Genomic DNA, 24,523 nt, shown 5'->3' on the forward strand with positions numbered 1-24,523 from the left:
CCATAGTAATGGTGCGTTCATAATAATAATAAAAAAAAGTAATGGTGCGTTCACACGGGCAGATGTAACGATACAGAGACGCGTTGTGAGTTGATTTGGAGCAGCTACATGCATCGTTGCGCCTTTGCAACGTCATGTCGCTGGCTTCCATTGACAATGAATGGTAGACTGCATCGTTTAATCTGCCCCGCCGTGTGAACGCAACATCAGACAGAGTTACTTGTCTTACGACAACTCCGTTCACTTCATGGGGCCAGTCCAATGGCGGCTCTTCTACATACTCAGGCAACTGTGTATGTGGAACGCCCTACCAACAGTCATTAAGACATGCGAATCCCTTGACTCCTTCAAAACCGCTCTCAAAGGGCACCTACGGACGGCTGCAATTCGAAACTGGCCTCCGTAAAATCTGAACCCCCCCCCTTTTTCCTCTTACTGTATATGTTTATTTTCCCTTTGACAAGTGTAGTTATTTGTACGTCTCTAAATGTTTTGATGAATTGAACAAGGTGGACCCTCTTGTAAACAAGTGTAATGCTTAATTGGGTTGTCCACTCACAGTTAACAGTCTTTGTATTGAGTTTGTGCTTGAAATGTATATACTGTAATTCTGCAATCAATCAATCAAAAACTTGAACAGACCAGCTTCAATTATCTCAATATTTCAAATCGTTTTTTAGTAATGTTGCACACATGCCTAAAATTGCTGATATTTGCAGCGCCCTCATTGAAAAATATATTTTCAAACTCCAGCTTAATTGTCACTCTGACTCTCCAGGCTGCATGAACACTTTGAACAGCGCTCGAGCGCTCAGTTTTCTACCCCCTCAATGTCGTAACTCTGTCTTAGGGGTAGGCATCAGATCACAACTCATGACAGGTGGCTTTGGAAATGTCTCCATCGTGTGGTTTGGCCATGACAGGTTAAAGAAAATAAGATGTTAGGTGGTGGTTAGTAACCCTTGATTTGATTTTGGAAAAAACACACGCGCCTAGTGGCTTAATCTAATCCTGTTAGATCAACCACCAGTTTCTCATGGATACCCTTTGTGACCTTGGTTTCACGGGATGGCCCCTCAAGTGGCTCTCCTCCTACACGACGTCCTACCAGGTTTCATCATGTTTGGAAGGAGTTCCACAGCAGTCTGCATGGATCCCTCCATTTTCCCTTTACACCAGATCCCTGTCATCTCGCTGATAACACACACGTTCTTAGTTTCTTTCCCTTTGCCGCAGTGTGAAGTCTCAGTGCAGACAAGACTGAGCTTCTCCTCTTCACTGAAAAATGTTGCCTTGCCGGTCCTTATAGCCGGGGAGCCACAGGCCCAAAAGCTCATGGAATACTCAATAGATTAACCTGTGATGTCGTTACGACATACTTTGTGTTTTGGTCATTACGTTCCACAGAATGAGGCCTGCATTCCGGAAACATCACTAAAAAAAAAGTTATGGCCATTTTTGTATACCACACCATAGGCATAGACAACATTGGCAAAATATTCCAAATTTCATCATACTATAAGTAGCATGTGACATGTCAAACTAGGGGTTTTTCATGATGAATCCATTCCAAGCATTAGTTTTGCACAAAAAAATACTCCTTGGCCTAAATTCGGCCATAGCCACTTTAAACTTCGGCTTCAACTTGTAGCATCTGCAAAGGCTAAGCGTTTCAGTTTTTTGCATAAACTACAAGTTGAAGTCGCAGACTCGCGTGCGAGCGTAATGTCCATCTACCAGCTGTTTAAAAACAGAAGTGACCCAGAAACCCAGAAGTGACGCCTGGTCTAGGAGTTGACGCGAAGGTGTGCCTGTACCCACAGCTGCTCTAATTTTGTGAGACCGTTTGGTATCCTTGCTATAAAGACCCCATAAAAACAGTGACAATAGGTAGACGCACTTTATTCCTAAAACAGAAGTTGCACCATCAGTAGTGGCACACAATTATATGTACACATATACACACACGCAATTACCTAAATCTGTAATATAAAATATAGAATCTGACAATGTACCTCTTATTCCTCTTCAGAGCTCGAGTTACTGTGCGAGAGACTCTGGCACCAAAGCAGATGGAGAGGTAATTCTCATCCACTCACTGGGTGGGACTCCAATGCCCAGACCAGCCCCTTCATTTGTACAGCATGGCAATAAAAAGGTCTGTACCCTTTGAAAAAATAATACTCTAAAAGCAATTCTACAGCAAATTCACTTGAACAGATTTCTGTATTGCAATTCAGAAAATTACATCACTTTAAACCAATTCCTTTACAGTGAGATGGCAATATACACACTCTCTAGGATTTGTAATATATAAAAAGATATTAAGAATTAAAAATTCCACATTTAAAAACTTACAATAAATAATATATGCAGGCATTTCATTAGGATAAAATTTCATAGATTGCAATCTACAGTCAATAAAAAGAAAAATGTATTCTCCTTTATGAAAAGTCCCTTGATCATCCAAAATGGGTTCTTGGCATTTGATTAATTGATTGGAAACTTCCAGTCGGCCAGTCAGTGTCACATGAGATACGCCAGGAAGGGAAGTGCATCCTACGCGTCTTGTATGGTCCTTCTTCCCCTGGTCAGAGGTCCATTTAGTTGTTGGGGATCGCCCTGACTGAGTGACTCGTATCTCAGCAGTTACATCCCACCAGAGATCAGAGCATGTTCATGATAAAGTTGTACATTTGGTTGAGCACCACAAAGTGAACAGGCAGACAGGAGCGACGGTCTTGAGTTGCAGGATCACATGTTAGCCAAGAGAGGGCGTTGTATTGCTCCAGTACAAATCTGTCAAATAGAAGGGAAGTTGCATGTCACACTAATGCGATGATTCATATGGCTTTCATTCTGATAAACAATCCATAATTTTTCATCGCTTAAGAAATATTTCTCATCAGAGTAGCATACCTGAGTACATCGGAGGTGTGGTTCGAATCCAAGGGATGGGAGTGTTTACTGTGCAGAAGCTCATCTGAAGACGACACGTGTAGGTGCAAGGAGGCCTGAGAGAGACAAAGAAATGAAAGTGTTGACGTTCAGCGCAAGGTTACAAGTCAAAGATAGTGTCAAACAGTGTACCACATGGGTGGTCTTCCACAGAAGGAGTGTTCTCCTACCTTGAGGAACAGAGGACACTGGTTCTGAGCTTGTGGGCAGGCGGACCAGAACCAGTCAGGAAGAGGTCCAGCCTTGGCTGTGGAGATGAAGTAGCCCAGAGCCATCGGCTGCTGCAGGATGTTTAAGGCCTCCTCATGAGACTCCATACGATCTGTACTCTGGCCCTGCAACACAACAAATCATGATTTAATTAACAATCCAGGGTTAACAATACAAATTACTATATTTTTTTAATGCGGTTTCAGACAAATTACAATATGATTATTCCAATTATTTCTCAGGAAAAAACAAGAATATATTTTATTTTTCCTAACTTTTCTATATCAAATGAGTGTGGTTCAGGTTATGGTCAATACTCCACCATACACTGTGTAGCGCACCAAAAATAGCCAATCTAGCTCAGTGCATTGCGATGACACGCATTGTGAGCTTGTAGATCTGCAATACTTTAGGCTTGTCAGGTCATACTGTGTGACAATCATTGTTGTTGTTTTTGGCAAACACCAGGGGCAGCTATCTGGTAATTAGAGTAATCCGTTTTTAAAACTGAGATTCACAGAAGTCCATTTGAAGAACTAGTACTCACTGGAAGCACAGCCTCAAAATAAACACAGCATGGCTTGGGCTGTGGAGCTTCGTCAGAGTATGTGAGTGGACATGATGCAGCTCCACCAGATCATAAACATCTCTTTATTAATAGGAACATTTATTCACTGACAAATAATTAAAAACTGCACCGCTGCATCCACAACTTCACAGCTAACGCCTAATTTATATTCCCTAGTCAGTTGGTGTCACCAACCAAAAAAAGACTCAAAACTAGATTATGCACTTAAAAAAAGAAATCTTCCAATTCACACATTTGAATCATTACATATTTGTATCAATAAACTGTCTTGTGGTGCATCATTAAATCCCTACAACATACACTGGAAAATTCTGCTTGTGCCTTGCCAAGACAGGTAACATGTTTCACATTGACATAGGCATGCCAGTGAATAGCAATTTAACTTATAAGAGCCTAATGCATCATTGGAAAAAATAAATAAATGGTTTACCTTGCTGCCATCTCCCTGGTGGTAATGAGAGCCAGGGGAGTGTACAGGGGAGGTGGTGGGGGAGTTAGGCAAGATGTTGATGAGGTCAGGATCCACCATGTCGTTGTCAAACAGGTCAAAGATGCCCATCCCGTCAGAGCCATCTACACACACACACAGACACACAGTCATTTATCTTAAACGCTCTTGACTGATATAAAGTAAGGTTCTACCTGCTGTTAGAACCTCGTCAAATATCGCATGTTTTTACTACAGTAGCGTGTCTAAGAAGACATGTGACTGTTTTGCAGATTGTCATGGACACCGGGAGACGATAATAAACATACCAGGATTAATGGGGTTGAAATTAATGTCCATGGGCTCAGTAGTGTTGGAGTTGACCTGCACCATGGCAGAAGTGGGGAACACCAGGATGTGAGTACAAGATGTGTCCTGAGGTGTGCTCAGTGCGGATGTCTGCATGTTGAGTGTGGTGCTTCGACCAAACACAGAACCTGTCGACACAGAGTCTAAAAAACAAAAAGAGAACTTGTCAGAAACAAACTATACTAGTAAATCAAATATCAGTCCATGATTTCAATTCAGTGGCTTTTTTTTTACCTGGCATGATAACAAAGGATCCCTGGGGCTCCATGGCAACCAGGCATGCACTGAGGATGCTGGGAGTGTCAGCGGCAGAAATGCCACACATCTTACAGGTTTCCTTCAGTCGTTTGCTGATGGTCTGAAGGTTCCTTCTGCTCAGCAGAATACTCCAGTCTGGAACAAAGCCGTGTTGTTATTAGCACAATGTACGATGTTACCAGCACAATGTACTTGTAGAGCACATCATTGAATTGAAATGTGTACCTTTCAGCTCGCCGTGGCCCATTCTGCCGAGACGTCCAACTACTACTCTCCAGGGCAGTGATGTCACTTGTACCAATCCGAGACACCAGTCCCACAGCTTCTGCAAGCCCAAGCGCCTGGCTGACCCCTTTTTCCTTCTGGCCCTACACCAAAAACAGCTTAGTTTAAATACGATATCGAGTGGAAAAAGTGAGTGATCTTGAACTTGGTGTGAGAGTACAATGCATGTACCTGTTGGGCACATCAATGCTGATGATGCAGGTCTCCAGAAGTTCTCCATGTTGGTCAGTGCAGGAGGCTAGCAGCCAGCGCTGGTCATGGGAAAGACAGTAGCCCACAAACAGAACATTGTACTTCTGGGCTGCTTCGCCAAACGTCTCCCCCAGCTCCACCTGCTTGTCTTTCACTGGTGCCAGGATGAAAGGAGGCGTGTAGAGACGCAAACACTCAGGTCTCTGCAAAAAGGTCAAGGGATAATGGTTTTAACTACAAAGACAGCAAAATGACAGTGGTAGACATTAACTTTAAAAATATGCAAACTTACTAAACTCCAGCTTACTAGATGACCATGCCAGAATCAATACAATATTGTCTATTGACAGCTTTTCTTGTATTATATTGTACATAGACAATTTCCCCATTAATGGCTTTATATATTTTTTTATTTCACATTTGTTTAAATACATTATATTTAGAAGTTTCAAGTCTCTGTAAGTTGATTTTCATATTGTACTGAAGTGAACTGACAATCCAGTCAGTTCACTTCAGTACAATATGATCATAACAGTATGCTGTGGAAAATGCTCTGTAATGTAAATGACACGGTCAGTTGCAGTCAATAGGCTAACAAGTCAGATCACTGGTACGGTCCCATAAGTGCAGGATCAACTACCTCTGGGTCCTTGAGTGCCATGTCGAGGGCAAGGCCAGGCCCAAAGCCAGTGAGAGCCTTGAAGTTTGTCGAAGAGGGCAGAGGCCGACGACACTGAGTGAACACGGAGAAGGCCAGGGACTTGAGGTGCTGGCCGTAGAGGTGTCGATCCCCACTACGTACAGGCTGCAACAGGTACTGGCACGGGACAATCTAGACCAAGACAATAGAGTTTAAACAGGCTGCAACAGGTACTGGCACAGAACAATGTAGACCAAGACAATAGAGTTCAAACAGGCTGCAACAGGTACTGGCACGGAACAATGTAGACCAAGACAATAGAGTTTAAACTACACGTTTAATGCCATGTTTTCATACCATTAATACAGCACAATGAGTTGTACATACTTTGTCAAAAGCCGTTTTCACACATCCATGAACATTGAATTTAGATCATGTTAATTGTGTATTTCCTATACAGATTAATTCAAATTAGTTGTGGTGGTGAACACCAGTGATAGGTAGATTTCAGGCGGATTTTGGCCAATCACACCTAATGTGTGATAGCCACTGGTCACATTCATGTTGTATTTTATTAGACGCAAAAAAAGATTAATCGGCCACTGAAATAACATAATTGGTCGATCACTAGTGATATGAATGACCTTAATGTTGAGCTCTACCTGCACAGAGACTGCGTTTCTGATGTGAGGGGGAAGGAACTGAAGCATCTCCAGGTAGCAGCGCAAGAGACCCATTGTATAGACGCTGGAGTGAACCTCTCTGTCGGCGTCTTCATAGCTGAAGGGGTCCACGATGTACACCACGATGGCAGGGGGGAAAGTAACAGCATGGGACTCCCCGTCCGTGGGTTTGCCCACCTTGTCTCTGTCCATTGTGCTATTAGGGATAGTGAATTAGTTAGCAAGCTGTGCAAACAATGGTTTCTATAAAGGCTGGACAAAATCAGTATTATTTAAAACTTTTGCCACAATTATGATTAACCCATTCTGGGCGGGAACCCCTTTTGGTGTTTTACCCCCTCAGGCCGGGAACCCGTTTTTGGGTTCTGTACAGTAAGTATTGTACAGTATTAAGAAATGTAAAAATGTTGATGCTGCTATATAAATATTTGAAGTTTTTCAGAAACCTTAGGTCAGGATTTAGAGGCGTTTTTAGAATCGGCCTCAGGCCTAAATGGGTTAATGATCAATTATAAAAAAAAAATAGTGAAAATAGCAGCTCTACGAGTCTGTAGATCGGCCATTTTCATTATTTATGTATGCCACCATTGTACAAGTATAATACAGGGTTAAGTGGTTAATCAAATTATTTAGTCGATTATATACATTTTAATATATCATTTTGTCATGTCGGTTAATTGTGCGGCCCTGGTTTCTATGGGAATTGGACGGTCCAAGCTAACATGCAGCGGTGACCTACGTCTCTATTGGCTCAGTGGTAGCCTGAGGCTGGTTGGCAGAGCAGTCACCCAAACCTCCTGGTCCCTGGGGGGGGTTGGACTGGGGTCCGTTCTGAGAAGTACTGACTGGCAAAGCCCCTGTCCCAAAGCCGGGGTAGGAGCTTGGCTTGGCTGATGCCATTCCCCCAATGGCTTGGGGTCCTGAGGAGGATGAAGGAGGGGTGCTGTTGACCAGGGCAGGCTGGGCAGAGCTGGTAGTGTTTGTGCTACTGGAGGAGCTGGAGGTCTGAGACGAGGTGGAGACCACGACCGGGCTGCGCTGGGACAACAGAGAGCTGTCCAAGGTCTGGTCTGACAGGTACGGAGCTGAGGGGACCAAAACATCAAAATCATCAATATCATTATATTATATTGTATGAAAATGCTAAAAACCCAAACGCAGTTGGAATCCATGTCAGACTTTCATGTCTTACTCACAATGGACTATAAGGATTGGGTAAAAAAAAAAAGAAAGATACATTTTGCCCTTTAAGGGATGTGAATAAGGTTGCATTACCCAAATCATGGCGGCAGACTTGAGCGAAGAGCTTGAGCTTGTTAAAGGCTTCATTGTTCCCTTCTCTGGCAGACATCTTAAGGAACCAGTCGCTAAGGGGCTGCTCTGCCATGTTCTTGACCTCGGTGGTGCCAACCTTCAAAATGCCCTCTGGGTACGTGTTACAGATGGCCCTGTGTTGGCCAAGCTGGCATCCCTGCAAAGGAAAAAAATTATAAGTATGTGAAATAAGTTTCATCATTGCCTTTCATTCAAAAAAATATAAGTTGCTTTGTGGATGTGCAAGCATTTCAGAAGATGTTGTTGCTGACCTCAAACACAGCACTAAGATCCTTAAAGAAAGTCTTGGCTCCATTGATGAGAGCCTCACTCTCAGGGCAAATGACTACATATCCCACATCTCTTTGGGAGCCAAATGGATCCAAGAGGAGTTTCTCCCAGTAGGGCAAGCCAAAGGGAGACAGCACCACAAAGTCATACTCATAACCGACCAGGAACGTAGGGATGGGCAGTGGCTCTGGAGACTCGTCTGTACCTGGAATGAGAAGGTGGTGGTCAAGGTTTTGACTGTTGATCTGAACCCATACAGTCAAGTTGTACAGTGTATGGGATGCACACGCAGATTAGACACACCAACATGCAGAAACAACAGTCGGACATGCGGTCGAACATGCGCTGCTCCCATGCTTGCGGTTAGGTTAGGGTTTGAGGTAGGTTGTCGGTCTAATGACAGTCGGACCAATAGTATGCCTAAACTAAAACCTGTATGTAGTGTATGCATCAGCAGACTAATTCCAAATGTATACTTCATTGCACAACAGTATGGCGCCATGTTCATTCTGGCGAGCAATGCTGTTGTGCGACAACATACAAATGAATCTTCAGAGTGACTCCTGATAAATAGATGTATTTACCATAGGAGCCCCTGCCAGCCATCTTGTGGAACTGTTGCCAGGTAAGCGGGCCCTGTACACCCCAGGAGCGCACACTCCTTTTCTTCTGAATGGTGTCCTGCAGTACAGGCTGCAGGGACAACAACACCCGGAGCACATCCTGAGAAAACAGCTTGCTCATGTCTGTCGCTTCAGAAAAACAAACAAAAAAAAGACAGAATAAGTCAGCATCATGAAGACAAACTAAATGTAACAGTCAAGAGACAAAACAGGATGGTGATAGCATAAATGGATGGAGCAGCATAAATAAAAAAATAAAAAATAAACTCACACTTTCGTTTCGGCCACTGATGCAGACAGGTGGTTTTCACTAGTGTTTCATCCACTTTGCCTCCTGACATATTGTCCATAAACTGCCTGCCGTGCTCCAGTGCCATGTAGCAGTCGTTATAACAGTCTCTTTCCTCGACGCGCACGAACGATCGTGAGGGCGAGCTCACAGGCTTGGGGTAGTCCACGCCGGCCATAGGGGCAAAGGGGTTGGTGCACTGGTCCTGCAGGAGGAGGATGAGCTCATCTGGAGGCTTCTCCTTCAAGCTGCCGGCCTTATGAAGGGAGGCGGCGCGCAGCTCCTCGTAGGATCGCTCCGTGTCGCGACTAGCGTCAGAGCCCCGCCCCACCACATCCAGCTCGTCTTCCAGGAAGAGCCCCGCCGCCTGGCCAAAGCGCCGGTTGGAAACGGCACTGAAGCCGCAGGTGCACGGGTACTGGGCCTCGCCATTGTCGTTTAGGTACACCCCGACGTCGGCGCCCCGGATGTTCATGTTGCACACGCACACGCAACAGCTTTCAAAGTTGCAATCCTTGAAGAGGTTCATGACCGACTCCGAGAGGATGAGGGTGACGTAGAGGCTGTGGGCCTCGGGGATCGAGGGCACCGTGGCGGGCTCCACCGAGCTGAGCGGGCGGCATGTGGAGGGCGTGGAGGCCGGCGAGTACAGGTCTGAGTTGTCATACTTAACCGAGCCCTGGACACTGGAGGGGCCGCGGGGTGTCCGTGGAGTGCGAGGTGTTCGGGGGGTGGGGACGGAGAAGCGCGGCGTGGCTGGGGATGGGGATGGTAGGATGCCGGTGCCGCTGTTGCTAGGGGGGGCGCTGTTGGACATGAAAGGCGTGTGCGTTTGAGGGGTGTAGCTCTCGTAGTTCGGCTCCACACTGGGTATGTTACTGATGCAGAGAGAAGAAACAGCAATCAGACCCACTTCAGGTCACAATGACAACAAAGAACAATCAGTTTCAAACTCAAATTCTATCGGTCCACTTTCTTATTTCACTGCCTTACCTATCTTTGGTGAGCATACTCATGGTTGGCACTGGGGTTATGAGATGGTTGGTCCAGCTGGGTGTGTACACACACTCCTCTGGCAGTTTGATGGGCATGAAACACTGACTGGGCAGTGACTTCAGGGGGGCATACATGGAACAGCCAATAAAAGGCTGACAAGCGTCCGATTTGTAGACAAAGGAGAAGTCCTGAAAGATGGCGAGATGGTGGTCATTAGTCACTAGCGCAAGACAGTTTGAAAGAATGTTTTAATTTGTTCTTTACACAAGATAGATTTAGTTGTTGCCGTACCTTGATCTCAGAGGGTTTAGGGCTACAGAAACCTTCTTCCACCTCCATTTTGTAGAGGCTGAGCTGACCACCATCCAAAAGGGTGAGACCTGACCCAGCTTCCAGGTGACCATACTCTTTGCCCCCAGTGTTCATGGGAGAATAGCCCATGATGTGCTGTTCTAAGGAAGGCGGAGTGGGAAACATTTGGTGCAGGTCTGCAGAGCCTAGAGCAAGAAGAAGACAGAGATGACATAATTAACACATTTGTACAAGTGTACAAGTGTTTCTAATGATCCACTGTTATATAGGAAATGTCCTTACTTATGCAAGACAAGGGGTCCAGGGTCCCATGTTTATTGTCCTTAGAACCAAACTTGTCGTCTGTGCCAGTACCCGCTCTCCTGGATCCAGGCTGAGTGGACAAAAGTGAATCATTCGTAAAAAGTGAGTCTTTGGCATCTGTGGACTACTTCACCACTACACTTATTCTATAGGTTTCAACAGTCATTGAAAATATGCACCTAAACTCTGGGGGAGATGTATTGCAAATGTGCCCAGAATTATACTATAGTGAATGCGAGCGAGTCTTCCCAGGACAGAGGTTACTAAACTGTAGCCAGCAGTAGAACTCTGGAGGAGACCTAACTAGGGCTGTATTTTATTTAATTGTATTCAACGTTTGTCCTATAATGACATGCCCAAAATAGGTATTGATTATGAATTGATTATTTGATTACATCATCTATACTTTTTATAATCAATTAGATTGATTAACTGTTGCTTATACCCCTAGACGTAAGCAAAGAAGAAGTACAAACCGCTAGCTCATCCTCATCAGAGTTGAAGATTTTGTCCAGGTCACTGAAGGACACAGCCAAGTCATTCTCATGGATTAGACTGGTGGACACAGGAGGTTTATTGCCTGGTGTTCCTTGGCCATCTGTAACACAATCAAATGATACGTTTTCAATAGCAGGTCTTCAAACAAAACCCTATTCAATATGATTTTTAAATTAAAATGACACATACAAAAATAAAATTACTTTTATTAACTAAAAACCCTTTAGGAATGTGCAGCAACAAATGTCACTGATGTTTAAATTATGCTTTTGTAAAACCAGCTCAGTGGCCTAATATCTATTCAATTAAAATGTTTCGTGTCGATTTGTTTATGTATAAAACATTTAAAGATAAGAAAGATAATTTACAAGTAATTGATACAATAATCGGAAAATTATTATTTTGGTTAAATATTAGGAGCAGTGTCATGTAATAGTCAACTAGCTGCGCATATACCTAGAACATTTAATAAACAACTTGAGAGCTATTCTCACCATCTCCTGAAGTCCCACCTCCATCATCCCCCTAGGTGAAGCAAGCAGAAAAACAATCCTTTATTCTAGGAACCACATTATTGTTTAATGGGCAATCCAGATGTGACACACACACACACACACACACACACACACACACACACTTTCAGGTTGCTAGTATAGCAGGACTTCCCACGCGTAAATACAGCGGTGGAGCAGAACATTGCCTGAATAGTCTAGTGCCTGCCTGCCTCCTCCTCCTCCTCCTCCTCCTCCTCCTCCTCCTCAAACAAGTTGCTTTACATTCAAGCCACCAGAGACCAGTGGTGTTGCCATTCAGCCTAGTTTGGTTGAATTATTGAATGGCAACAACCCTGGGCATTTGGCTGATGGGCATACTGTAAGTGCATTATACATACAGTGTTAATAGAGAATAAATGACTAATATCTGGATCAGTGTTCATTTTAATAATAATAATGAATTGCATTTTTATAGCGCTTTTCCAAGTGCTCAAAGTGCTTTACTTTAATGGTTCATTCATTCATTGGGAATTTTGTTGTCTTAAGACTAAAAGACTAAGGGTTTTGATATTTAGTCTACTTGACTAAACAATTTCAGAATACTAAATAGGTCTAAGACTAAGTGGTGTGTTATTCAAAAACCTAAGACTAAATCAAAATATTCTGAAAAACATAACACTGATCTGGATCAATTTAGAGTGCTAGGTTTGATGCCCTGGTGCGTGAAATCAACCTACCTTGTTTTTCCTGGTAGCCTCTCTCTCCCCCCCTGGCCTGTCCTTCTTCTCTGTGAAGCTGAACTCTTCGTCTCCCTCTACAAAGGCGTAGGGGTCCGACGTGTCACTATGCTCTCCGTCCCCTGTGGCAGATGCCAGATGGCTATTTCTCCGCTGGGCATAGGTATTCACCAGTTCCTGAGACACCTTCAGGGGCCAAGAGCCGCCCGACATTAACCTGAGAAAAAAAGAGAAGAAGACGTGATCAGACAGACACCAGTATAACTATGCAATTACTAGCATGTGATCTTTTAACCCATTAAAGGCGGGAAACCTCTGTCATTTTAGATGTTGGCGTCAAAAATAGCAGTTATACAAGCCTGAATCTGCTACTTGATTTTCATTTTTTTTTTTATCTTGAAAGTGTGAGAACTACTGATTTAGAAGCCATTTGTAGAATGGCCTCAGGTCTTAATGGGTTAACTTCAAATACTCACTCAGTGACAGACACTACACTCTCTGCATATCTGCCTCCTCCTGAGTCATCTCGTATTTTGTCCACAGCCAGCTGGGGTGTGAGGAAATCAGAAGGCTTCTTCTTGGGCAGACAAAAGTATTTCCAGGGGTTGTGGGTAGAGTCTTCATTGGGGTTGATGGCTGAACCTACAAAGATTGTGGGTTCCAAGGTCTCCGTATAAGCTGGGGGGAAGGGCAGGGGCATAGGCACAGGGTCCAGGTGGGGCTCCTCGGACGAGGCCTTCTGGGGCAGAAGACAGGGCTCCACCGACGGTGGGTAGAAGGGCTGGTGAATAGGTGTGGAAGAACTCTTCAGCTGGGCTGCTGGGTCACCTTCCACGTGGTCACAGGGATGGGGGCTGAGGGGAGGGGGCTGGGGCGAGCCTGCCAGGTCAGAAGGGGGGCCGTGGGTGTGTAGCGTGGGGGCTTTGGGTGGGGCCGAGTCCACGTGATGCAGGCTGGGGTACGAACTGTCGTCCTGCACTCGCAGGCAAAGCCTCTGGGACTGTGGCGGCTCGAAGGCCTGCTCTTCGCTCAGCGAACTGCGATGATGGAAAGGCAACTGGGGCCTCTTCTGCTGCTTCTCTGCCTTCTCCAGCTTGTCTCCTAGCTTGTGCTTGGGGGCTGGCTGCTGTGGTTGGCCTGATGATGGTGGGTGTCCTGAGGTGCTACTGGAACGCTGTTTCTGACCCTTATGCCTGAGGTACAGGAAAAGAACAAATATTTTCAGGTCTGACAATGGTAGGTCTTCAAGAAGCTAATTAGTATAAAAATGGGTGGAACGATGTAAATGATGCAAATCTGAGCTACTTAACAGTACCTTGTGCAAGTGCACTGTGTCCTTTGACTTGGTTCTGTGAAGTTCCAAATCCCAGGTTTGTCTGGCTCCTCTTCACATGTCCCATTGGTCAGTGGCAGTGCACAAAACTTTCTCCTATGAGGAAAATCAGACAGAAACACAACTCAACACTAGTAAGCATACACAGTGTACACACAACACACACCTTATTGCTTTTGCTTTCATAAACTTCTTTTCTGACCGTATTTTAACTATATTATACTACAAGTTTCTGTTTGATAGCTTGCAATAAAAAAAAAAAGACCTCCCCCATTGCTTAATTTATACTCAACGTTATTTTCTTGTACATTGGCTATTTGTGGCCAGTATAAATCAGGCTTAATAAGCTGGATGGGAACCCCTCTGGACATACTTGTTCTTGGCGCGGTTCATGTTGCACTCCTGCCACACAGACTCCACCACCTGGCTGGCCAGCCTGCGAGGGATTTTGCCACCATGGAGACTCCTGCTGTTGGAGCTGTAGCTGTCTGAGGCAGAGGACAATTTTAGCCATCTCTGGGCAGGCTGACAATCTGGGGGAAGACAGAACAAACCCATAAATAATACATACAGTATTCTCACAGAAAATGCTCTGTCTGTGAAAATGGGTCGAAGTGCCCTCTATTTAACTGGACCACAGGTTCGTGGATCAAATGCAGGTCAAGATATCGTAGTCTCTTTAAGAGAAGTCAGTTCACTCTGGCACATCTTCGGAATGGCACGTACTGAATAACATTTTATATTTAGGAACATTGGTGAATAGTATACAACGTGGTAGAATTAGTTCCAAAGCTTCCGTTTTCACAGAAAACACAGACTATGATAGTTTGATTGTTCTTAAAGATATGCAGACAAGACGATTGGCCGGGTTTGCTGGTCTTACATTGTTGCCCCATTTCTACCATTTTATGTTTTCCCATACTAAAGTGAACCGTCTCCTCTACATCATACTGTCTCTGAACATATATCTTATAAGTCTTACCGGTCTGAGCCTCCTCTGGTGATGTTGGAGGTGTGAGAGTGACAGACGACATGGCAGGATCTCTGTGAGCAGTCTGGCCCTGTGGGGCAGAACACAGGCTGCCCGACAGGTTCATAGAGCTCTGAGGAGCCATGGCAGGCAGGTCCGACATGGGAATAAGCACCAGGCAGGCAGGGTACACCATCCTCACACCCGCTGGAGAAGCACAAACAGAGCCCGTTACTTACTTTACCTCAACAACTTATGAATCCATGTTAAAGCTCAACTGTGGAAGGAGGTAGGGCCCGCACACCATTCTTTAGTAAAGGAATACTTTATTGAAAAGACAACGTTTCGATCTCAATGGATCTTCGTCAGGTTAACTGTATCACTGATGTTGCTAGATTTTCAACGAAATGGGTCCCGGAACCCAGTAGGTGGTCATTCAAAGGGGTCCCAAAAAAATGGGGACGCCCCAAAAAAAGAAAATCAAGTGGAGACCAGTGGTGCAAAAACATGGACGATAATTCATCGATTCACAAATGTCAAAAATCGATTATATAAATCTTTTTTTACTGGAGCGAAAGGGCAGAACTAATCTGCGACTCCGCTGCGAACAATAAGAATAGCTCTATGTGGAAGGGAGAAAGAGAATGTAAACGAAACAAAGATATTAGTTTAAGAAAAGTTCATGTTTTTTGCTCTGGTGTTTTCTTTTCACAAAGTGGGATTCCCTTCCCTTCAAATGATTTATGCTGGTGTAGCACTGAAAATAAAGATCGTCACATTTTTGCAGTGTGCGGCTCGCTCTGGTGTGCGGGCCAGTGTGGCTCACTGCATGCAGAAAGAGAGTGTCGGCATCACTGAATTGCAGTACATTATTACCATCTTTCATAAACCAAATCCATATCGGACCACTTCTTACCGACGAGGACTTCAACAGCTGCCAAAGAGTCATCCTCCCAGTCCGTGTCCTCCATCTTGTCTTCTTGCGCCTCCTTGGGACAGGGGCTGATGGGATAGAACTGCCTCCACTCCTCAATGAGCTTTTGGGTGGGATGGTCTGACATCTTGAAGGCCTGGCCTGTGAGGGTCCCATTCAGGCCATAGGGGCTCAAGATGACTGGAAAAGGGAGAAGTGTGTTTAGGGAGTGTCTCTACAGCCCTATTCGGATGCTGATTAGTTTCTCATGGTAATTAGGGTGATAGTCAAATAGTTCCTTAGTGATTCGTAAAATTCGAAATTTATGATGAGCACATCACATACTGTATCCATCACTAGAACAGGCAATTTGGTAGCACTTTATACAAACATCATGTTAAAACACATACATCATGTTAATAAAACACATAAGGCACTTATAAGTTGCTTATTAATCGAATTATTTGTTAATATGGCTATATGAAAAAAGAAATGGAAAAGTTGTAAACAGTCTGCAACTGTCAATGATAATATCATGTACCGTCTATCCAGATAAAATTGCCAGAGCACTCTCAAATTCTTTGATAAATTGGCATTTGGGGCTCAAATAAAAAAAGAAATCACAGACATGACCATGGGTGCGATTAAAATTACATGTCATAACAAATGCCATGATCTTTGAATCCTGTCAAACAGGCTTTAGGACTAGCTGTAGAAAACCAAATAAGCCATCAACTCCTTGTCATCAACTCCTACCTAATGTAAACATGTACATCAGTATATGCATAGCTGGCGTGTTCCTACCTTGCATGGGACTGGAGCTCTGCTGGGCCATACTAAGGTGCTCCTCACTCAGCTGTTGGACAGGTTGGTGCTGGGCTATCTCCACACTTGTGCACACATTGCTGTCACCATGCACAAAGAAGGTGAAGGCACACGAAAGGTGCTCACTGTAAGAAAAATAGGCATCACTGTTAAGAAAATCATTGTGGAACAGTGTGTAATTAAACAATATAAGCCAGCCATTTTGCAAGAGCTTTTCAGGCAAGAATTGGTATTATTCATGGCTCTAACCCAGGAGTAATATACTTAAGTTGGTAACTGGGTATGTCACGTTCTGGCATGCTGCCAAGCATTTGTGTGAAATTAAATATGAATATTATTGATAGTGCATTATTGAAAGTTTGTGTGTGTGTGTGCGCGCGCGCGCGTGCGCACACGTGTGCGTGTGTGAATTGAAAGAAACCACTGTCTATCAGAAAAGACAAAACCATATAAACAAAGATAATATGTCAGTCAAAGGAAAGAGAATGTGCCAGGCTCAACTCCTGGAATATTTGTTTGTGCATTTCAATCCTGTCTTGATTAAAGTATTGATGGCAGCCAAGACCTTCAGTCGGACAGCGGATAACAGACTTTAGCTTTAGCTTGACCCCACATTACCCCCACTTCTTCCAAAAACAGGTGAAAACGTGACATAAATGATCATAAAGCGATCATCATAGCCTTGAAATGTTTCTTTAGACAGTTTTACACATTTTAATTGTCTAACATGTGCTGCATGGTCGAGGGGGTAAATGCACTAAAATAGTTCTTGTTGACATGGTTGCTGTAAAACCACAGTGCAGCAGACTCAGCGTTTTCCAAAGACTGCCCGTTTACCAGCCAGAGAGAACAGGCGACAGTGAGACTGACTGCTGGATCTTTGTGTTTGAGGTGCTGCACTGCCATCTCAACACCCACTTCTAGATGTCTTCATCTAGAATGAGGCCAAAGGGGCCTATTCCCACACACAGAACGGTGACACTAGCCAACAAGCACTGCAGTCACCTTAAGTCTTTGCAACAGCAGTTACAACTGAAAAGCTCCGGTACAGTGTACAAAGCAGCCAGAGGTAACTGTGCAAATGTTTTTGCATTATGAGAAACTCAAGGCTACATGAATCACTAGAGCCAAACAGCCCCTGTCTTAAATTAGCCCGCCAGGGAACTCCAGGATTCCCCAGCCTCCATACATGTGCAAACGGAAGGCAATAATACTGTGAAGAAATACGATATCAGAGTGGTACTGTACAGTACCTCGTCACGTCAAGCTGGGACATACTGTGCATGCACTGGACAGATGCACTTATCTTATCACAACACATACACAACATAACTTGGTGGTTTGCTGGGTTGCTTTATCAAAAATGATAGTGCATAGCTTATATTGGATGCTCTGCACCTTTATCTGATGATGGAAGACCTCTATATAGAACAAAACAAGCAATACATCTATATAAAAAAACGTTGATGAAAACTCTCTCGCACACTTATTCCATGACATAAGTTGAAACAATGTCTATGAAAACCTACGATTTCTAAATAGATTGTCAGAATTCTAATACTTCCCTGCAAAGAATTAAGCTTGAAAAAAGTATGGTAAATGACAACCATAGAGTGCAAGATTCAGACAATCTGCTTCTAAATGCTTATCAGTTCAAGTAATAGCTGAACTGAGATTACTTAGCATATAAGATCTATGTGTAAATTGATTCAGTGTATCATTACCTCTATGGGGTCAGCGCAAGAGTCACATTGCATAGTTGTAGTGTTTTTCATGGTGTCACTGACAGTCACTCTGATTTACCGGTAGATGAACCCAGTGCATTCTGTTTGAATACTGTATGTATACAAAATGTTAAACCACTAAAACTTATCAACCATTCCTGTTAAAAATGTACTCTATTTTCGCACTCCAAATATTAACCGATTTAGACCCGAGGCTGATTCTAAAAATGCCTTCTAAATCCTAACCTTCTACCCCAAAAGGGGTTCCCGTCTTGAAAGGTAAAAACTAAGGCTGTCAAAATTAGGGCTTATGGTAGGGGAAATAGCCAATAAGGAGCTCTTGCACAAAATATCACCTGGACCTCTTTGGTGGGGACGTAACAACTACAAAGAAAGGTAAGAAAGCCTTTTAGTATGGAATTCTCCTTAACGGCATTAATCAATTGCGTTAAAAATATTTAACGCAATTAACGCATGTGCAGTGTTCCCCCTAATGTGCTCACGGCTCAGGAACGTCCAGCACATAACAAATCTGTGTGGCGTACAGTCATGATTGGACAACACCAGAGATAGATTGTGTATTGTAGTTGGGTTGCCAAGTGGTTTGATTCTGTTGCGTTACGTTGTCTACCTAGCAAAGCGACTGGGGGTACCAGCTTTGCATCATCATCATTACACACGGTCACACACACGCCTCCTCCAGTCTGCAGTAACACATGGTACTTTTGTGTCACACATGGAAAGCGACTGAAAACAACCATGGATATAAAGACGGTTCCCTTGTGCTGCTGTGCACAGCGGAGATGATGCACAACTCCAGGTACGAACAAAAAATCAGACCTGTCTGAAGTGAGTGGTGCAACAGCGCCCCCTGTTGGTACCCTAAACATACAGACAGACATAGGGATGGACGGACATTGCTGGTTGAAGATGTGGTTCAACCACTCAAAAACTGACTGAAGCTGATCATTCACGACTGTAACTATCTCCAGAGTCCTGCAGTCCCACAATGAAGGACAGACAAATGTATATCCGCTTTCTGTCATTTATCTTTCCATTTCCACAACAACATACAGGAAAACATGGAATATTTTGAGTTTGAATGGTGATTAATCATTGATTAATCACTCCAAAGCGGATATATATTTGTTTTTTGATTAATTCATTTTGAAGCTGTGATTAATCTGATTAAAATTTGTAATCATTTGACAGCCCTAGTAAAAACATGTTCAGGATGTATGACATAAATCAGTTGGAGCCATTCCGCACCCAATGAAACTCATGTTTAAATGCAACATGCTTTCTATTAACTCATCATATAAATGTATTGATTGCTGTTCTGCCAACTCTGCCAACCAAGCATAGCCATCAAGTATTGTCTGGAGTGTCTGCATCAAAATCAGGGGTCAGAGCAGTTGACACTCATTACCCATCAAAACCGTCAGCAACATAATTACTAGCTTCAAAACTATAAACACCATTTACAAATTATGAAAGCCAGCTACAATGTGACAAACATCAAACCAGCCACGAACATGATGTGATTTGGGTCTGTGATAAATGTCAACCTTCGTAGCAAATTCTCGATTCCCCTCCCACAACATTTATGCCAGGCTATATGCACAAGTGTGGCATTGTGAAGTGTTCTGGGCGTTCTGTAGATCTGCCATTTATTATGTTTTTGAAAAATGCCAGGTTGAAAATGGTTAATTAGCAAGTTGGAACAAAACAAATAGTTTAAACACTAAAGCTCCCCTTTAAAACTTTATTTTGGTACCACCCGAGAGGGCTGAGCGATGTTTCAAGCACACTGCTCTTCTTCAGAATAGGGCCTGACTCACACCTTCGCATCTAGCATACAACATTGATGCATGCTAGATGTATGAAAGGGTTTGTTTACATCTTGCGCCAATGCATTTCCAATGGAAGTCACATGGTTTGACACAACATTTGTGTTGTACGGCTTTCGGCTGTGTTTCGACTGCCCCCCACCCCCTCATACAACAAAAATGTTGTGTCAAACCATGTGACTCCCATTGGAAATTAATTGCGAGCTTGCATCAGTAAATAAGTCTCATGCATCAGCTATACATCAGTCTGTTGTAAAGGTGTGAGTCAGGCCTAGGAGTTAGCAATTTGGACCTGGGAGCCCAGGTTCGAACTGGCAACGTTGCTGTTACCATCCGGCCACTCTACCCCTGAGCCACCGCCACCCTTAGAAATAAAGTGTCATAAAATATGCTTCTTATGATGCCAGCCCATTATGAAGAAATACATATGGCAATGCCCATTGCCCAGGCACATAAGGAGACATACCTTTTATTAATGGGCTTCTCCTCCTTCTCGTATGGTTTAACGAACCACTTTCCAATGCGGGCGAAGCCACGGTTCATGAGACAACGTTCCAGCAAGTTGTGGATGGCTTTGAACAGAAGTGTACGGCACTCATAGGACAGCCCACTCTCCCACTCACCATCCTCTTCACCTGAAAGCAGACATCAATTAATTCTGGTACTTAATAAACCAAATCTTGCTATTGTTGTTTACAAATCACATTATATTACACTAATTTTGTTATTATCAACCAAACGGTTCATTGGACACCTGGTAACTGAAACACAGACTAGAACCTATGATCTACATATGAATGTGTGCTTTTGTATTCAACTATGGTGTGAGGTTATGTTAAACAAACTATTCTGGGCTGGCACATTTGCACATAGACTACTGTATTGACTGTGTTGACTGTATGTTATGTTATGTTATATTATTCACCGTTTATACTTTACTTATGCTATCCATACAAACCGTTACACATATTTAGTTTATACTTTTTACTTACATTGTAGTTTCTCTCTACATTTACCTGTATCTATCATGTGTTCATGCTTATTACTGTACTGCTACATGCATTTCCCCCATGGGGATTAATACAGATTGGTCTGTCTACACAGACTGAGGCACACAGAGAGAGAGAGAGAGAAAAGAGTCTTGTCTGAGTCTATCCATCCATCTATGCATCTATGCCCAGCACAAGGCATGATCAAACTGGTTACAAAGCTACTGACCAATAGGAGACACCAATGAGCTGTGTGATTTTGCTCAAACAGTGACCTTAGATAGTGGGGATACAAGCCTCAAATCGAATCATACAGGAGATTCCCATCATGATCACAAATACTGTGTGAACTGTCCAATGCTGCATGTGCAACAAAATGTACCTTTTTCTTTTACTCTGTGTGCATATCATTTACTGTATGTGTCCAGACTTAAAAATCATCATCAGCACAAAGCACCTTCCATATAGCATGCACTTACTTGAGAGCTCATTATGGATGAGCTCTGCAAAACTGGGGTCATCCCCCCACCAGAAGAGCCAGAGCTCTCTACGGCCAGGGGTGTGGTGTCTTCTCCACACACTCAGCACATCTGCCGCCAGACATCGGCTGAAGCTACACAAGATAGGGTCCTCCTCGGTTACAGGGAACAGGATCGGTGACGATGTGGGACCTTGCCACACAAAACGGCGCCATTTTATTCCAGTCAAATCGGCCTAAGAGAACAGGAAGAAAAAACGTGAATATGCATGAATAAATAATGTAATTGCTTCAGTACTTCAAACTGTTGTTGACTGCAACACTGACTGTATTAACATGTGAATGGTAAAAAAAAAGATCCCCACCCATTGCACAAGGATGCAGAAAATGTTTTCAATTAAAAATGTTTCGTGATAACTTGAACAGCGATGCCATTTTGTAAAGTTTTGCAATATTGTGCGCATGCAATAGTACAATCACATCGAACATACAACGAACATACAGTAATCACCCTGCTATTCATATGTGGTCAAATAGATATGCATTAGGCCACAGACCTCCATTGGAAAATGTTGTGCCGGGGACACCCATAATAAATGTCGTTGAGTTAAAGATATCATTTGAATTGTGATTCTTATACAATCTCGTACTTACTCAATCAACCTCTGCATAAATGTTTAGTGAACTTAAACCCATAGTCATTTTGCTCGTGACCCCCAGACCCCTGGGGTTCCCCTGGCCTCACTTTGAGAAACACTATTATAAACTGATGATGAGGCATTCCAGACACACAGAGTGACTCACTAAAAGCAAATTAGCAGGATTAATATGATAGCAATTACTAGGGTGAAATAATCTCCCACATGCGTGGATGAACACACCGATACTATCTACGAGATAATAATATAAAAACAAGTCTTTAAAAAAGACTCACGTGTCAATGTTTTAGTAGTTAAATAAAGGTTATACAATATGAAAATGGTTATTTTGATGAATTTACCAACCGGTCTGGGACTGTCAACAGAAAGTAATGTTATTGTTAACTCAACTGTCACTTAATGTTTTGTTACAAACTTTGATTTGTTCAAGTCAACAACTCTGTATGTAACGACTCTGCGGTGCATTATGCACACTTTGCACAGCATACTCGGCTATTAAAGCCAATGATCTTGCAAGTTGCAGGCCTGTGATGCCTTCACTTCTGTCTGAACTGACGTTACAAAGCTTGTGTTGCCTGATTAGCCAAAATGGCTTTCCGGGCCTCTCAGTTATTATCACCCACAATCAAGATACCAAGGATGCTTCCGTGGCGTCACAACTAATCGTCATCTAGTCTCAAAGTGATCCACCATACTCAGCGAGGCGTCTCGGCGTAAAACTTGATGTCAACAGATTGGCTTAGTTTTGTTACACTCGCGTATAAACGCGTTGACTATTTTCTTTATCACACACAAACACACTGAGCGACACTGTGAAAACAACACACACTTCCGTTCCGACTGTTGGTAGACGTCATGGTCACATCCTTGTTACGTACATGGCCGCTAATGTTAGCATCGAGCGCATACATATACACTACACAGACTGAGGCACACAGAGATAGAGAGAAGAGTCTTACCAAGCAAAACAGGTTGGAGTGGCAGTCCTCCAAACTGGCCCCGTTTGGTACAAAGCACGAACTCATCCTCCTTTTCACTGCGTTGTTGTCGTAGCGTCGCCGTCCATTGTCTCAATCACCATGAGGAGAAATAACGCATTAATCCGCTATAACTTGGTGGCAAAAAGCTCCAACGCGTGCGATGTACTTGTAATTCCACGTCAAAGAGCAAAGCGTACCCAAACCTGCTAGCTACACGCTAGCTATCGTTAGTCTACCAGCACCGACAACTTCTACCGTCCCGGCGCTAGCCTAACGGCTAAGCTAACGTTATTCATCAATCCTACTGTTTGGTCCGATCTGCTAAACTTGGCCGCCAGCTTTACTGCTATGTAATGCTAACGCCAAATATAAGCAATGTTAACATGACACGGGCCGGCTAACCTTCAATCCTATATTAGCAATGTTGTGTGCGCAATGAAAACAGAGGCGATCGCTAGCTAACAAAAACTTCACCCCAATAGCCTAATAGTGGCCGGGCGAGCTAACAGTTGCTAATGCTAGCTAGCCGATCTGAAACAATTTCAAAGCAAAGGAACTCTCCCCTCCCCCTGGTCTGCCTTAGCCTGTTAGCACCCAAGCTAACATACCAAAGACCTAACGTTAGCCAGCCATGGAAAACAATTAGCTACACCACACTCATCTTCACTAAAACGCCACAATCCTCCGAAACTCTAAAAACTACTCTTAAAACCGATATAATAGCGAATTATCCAGATTACTCATCGACTACTCCTCCTATCTCACTGATCCATGGGTCCTGCAGATTTCCATTATTTCAATTCATGGATTGAATTCTTTAATGGCGGCCAGGAGGACAACTCTGCCTCTCAACTCCTATTGGCCAATTTGTGGTAATGGGGGCGTTATCTGGCAAGTAGCTCTGTATGACTTCACAGGTTTATATACCGTTTATATACCGTACAAGATGAAAGCATAATAGATCTGTCATCATTCACTCCTTAATCATATCACTTGTACAGACCTAATTCGTGATCTAAGGAGCAAACTCTGATGCCAGAAAGTCGTGTGTAATATTAATAGACATTTGCGTCTGGCTTTTGGGGGAAAATTAAGTTTTAAGAAAAAATATAATCTCATTGTTTTTGTAGTATACGAATGTGCGGACATGTGCTTTTGTCTGATGGTCCATTAGTTTGCACGATGTAGTCTATAATATGCTGTGCGTTCCAGAAATGAGGTCAATTGAGAGGGTATAGATTGACAGGTGACAGGTCATATCATCAGTAGTAGTAACTGACATGTAGCCTAATCTGGATTATGTAATCAGATTACGAAAAAATAGGAACTGTACC

General features: G+C 43.4%; 1 protein-coding gene across 1 annotated transcript; it reads right to left on the reverse strand.

Annotated features, from left to right (window-relative positions):
* Positions 1 to 1,881: 1,881 nt before the first annotated feature.
* Positions 1,882 to 24,066, reverse strand: LOC306933118 (mediator of RNA polymerase II transcription subunit 13-like). Its single transcript, XM_079515135.1, has 30 exons — positions 23,169 to 24,066; positions 21,552 to 21,786; positions 20,550 to 20,718; positions 16,489 to 16,634; positions 15,688 to 15,885; positions 14,784 to 14,978; positions 14,175 to 14,334; positions 13,784 to 13,897; positions 12,945 to 13,661; positions 12,469 to 12,685; positions 11,732 to 11,762; positions 11,216 to 11,337; positions 10,719 to 10,809; positions 10,416 to 10,621; positions 10,122 to 10,312; positions 9,111 to 10,006; positions 8,801 to 8,968; positions 8,198 to 8,421; positions 7,887 to 8,082; positions 7,351 to 7,696; positions 6,591 to 6,807; positions 5,929 to 6,120; positions 5,268 to 5,491; positions 5,037 to 5,179; positions 4,788 to 4,946; positions 4,514 to 4,696; positions 4,188 to 4,330; positions 3,129 to 3,293; positions 2,920 to 3,014; positions 1,882 to 2,799 (listed from the first exon to the last, which is right to left on the reverse strand). Exons 1-30 carry the CDS (start codon positions 23,232 to 23,234, stop codon positions 2,667 to 2,669), a joined length of 6,342 nt encoding a protein of 2,113 aa, XP_079371261.1. The 5' UTR covers positions 23,235 to 24,066; the 3' UTR covers positions 1,882 to 2,666.
* Positions 24,067 to 24,523: the final 457 nt, after the last annotated feature.

Source organism: Electrona antarctica (genome assembly GCF_951216825.1).
Source record: "Electrona antarctica genome assembly, chromosome: 11".
NCBI lineage: Eukaryota > Metazoa > Chordata > Actinopteri > Myctophiformes > Myctophidae > Electrona > Electrona antarctica.

Excerpts from the sequence above, each read along its gene's own strand:
- LOC306933118 (XM_079515135.1), bottom strand. The coding sequence starts at position 23,234 with ATGAGTTCGTGCTTTGTACCAAACGGGGCCAGTTTGGAGGACTGCCAC. Across the intron at positions 3,294-4,187 it reads ACCAGGGAGATGGCAGCAAG|GGCCAGAGTACAGATCGTAT; the intron begins GTAAACCATTTA and ends GTTGTGTTGCAG. Across the intron at positions 3,015-3,128 it reads AGTGTCCTCTGTTCCTCAAG|GCCTCCTTGCACCTACACGT; the intron begins GTAGGAGAACAC and ends TGTCTCTCTCAG.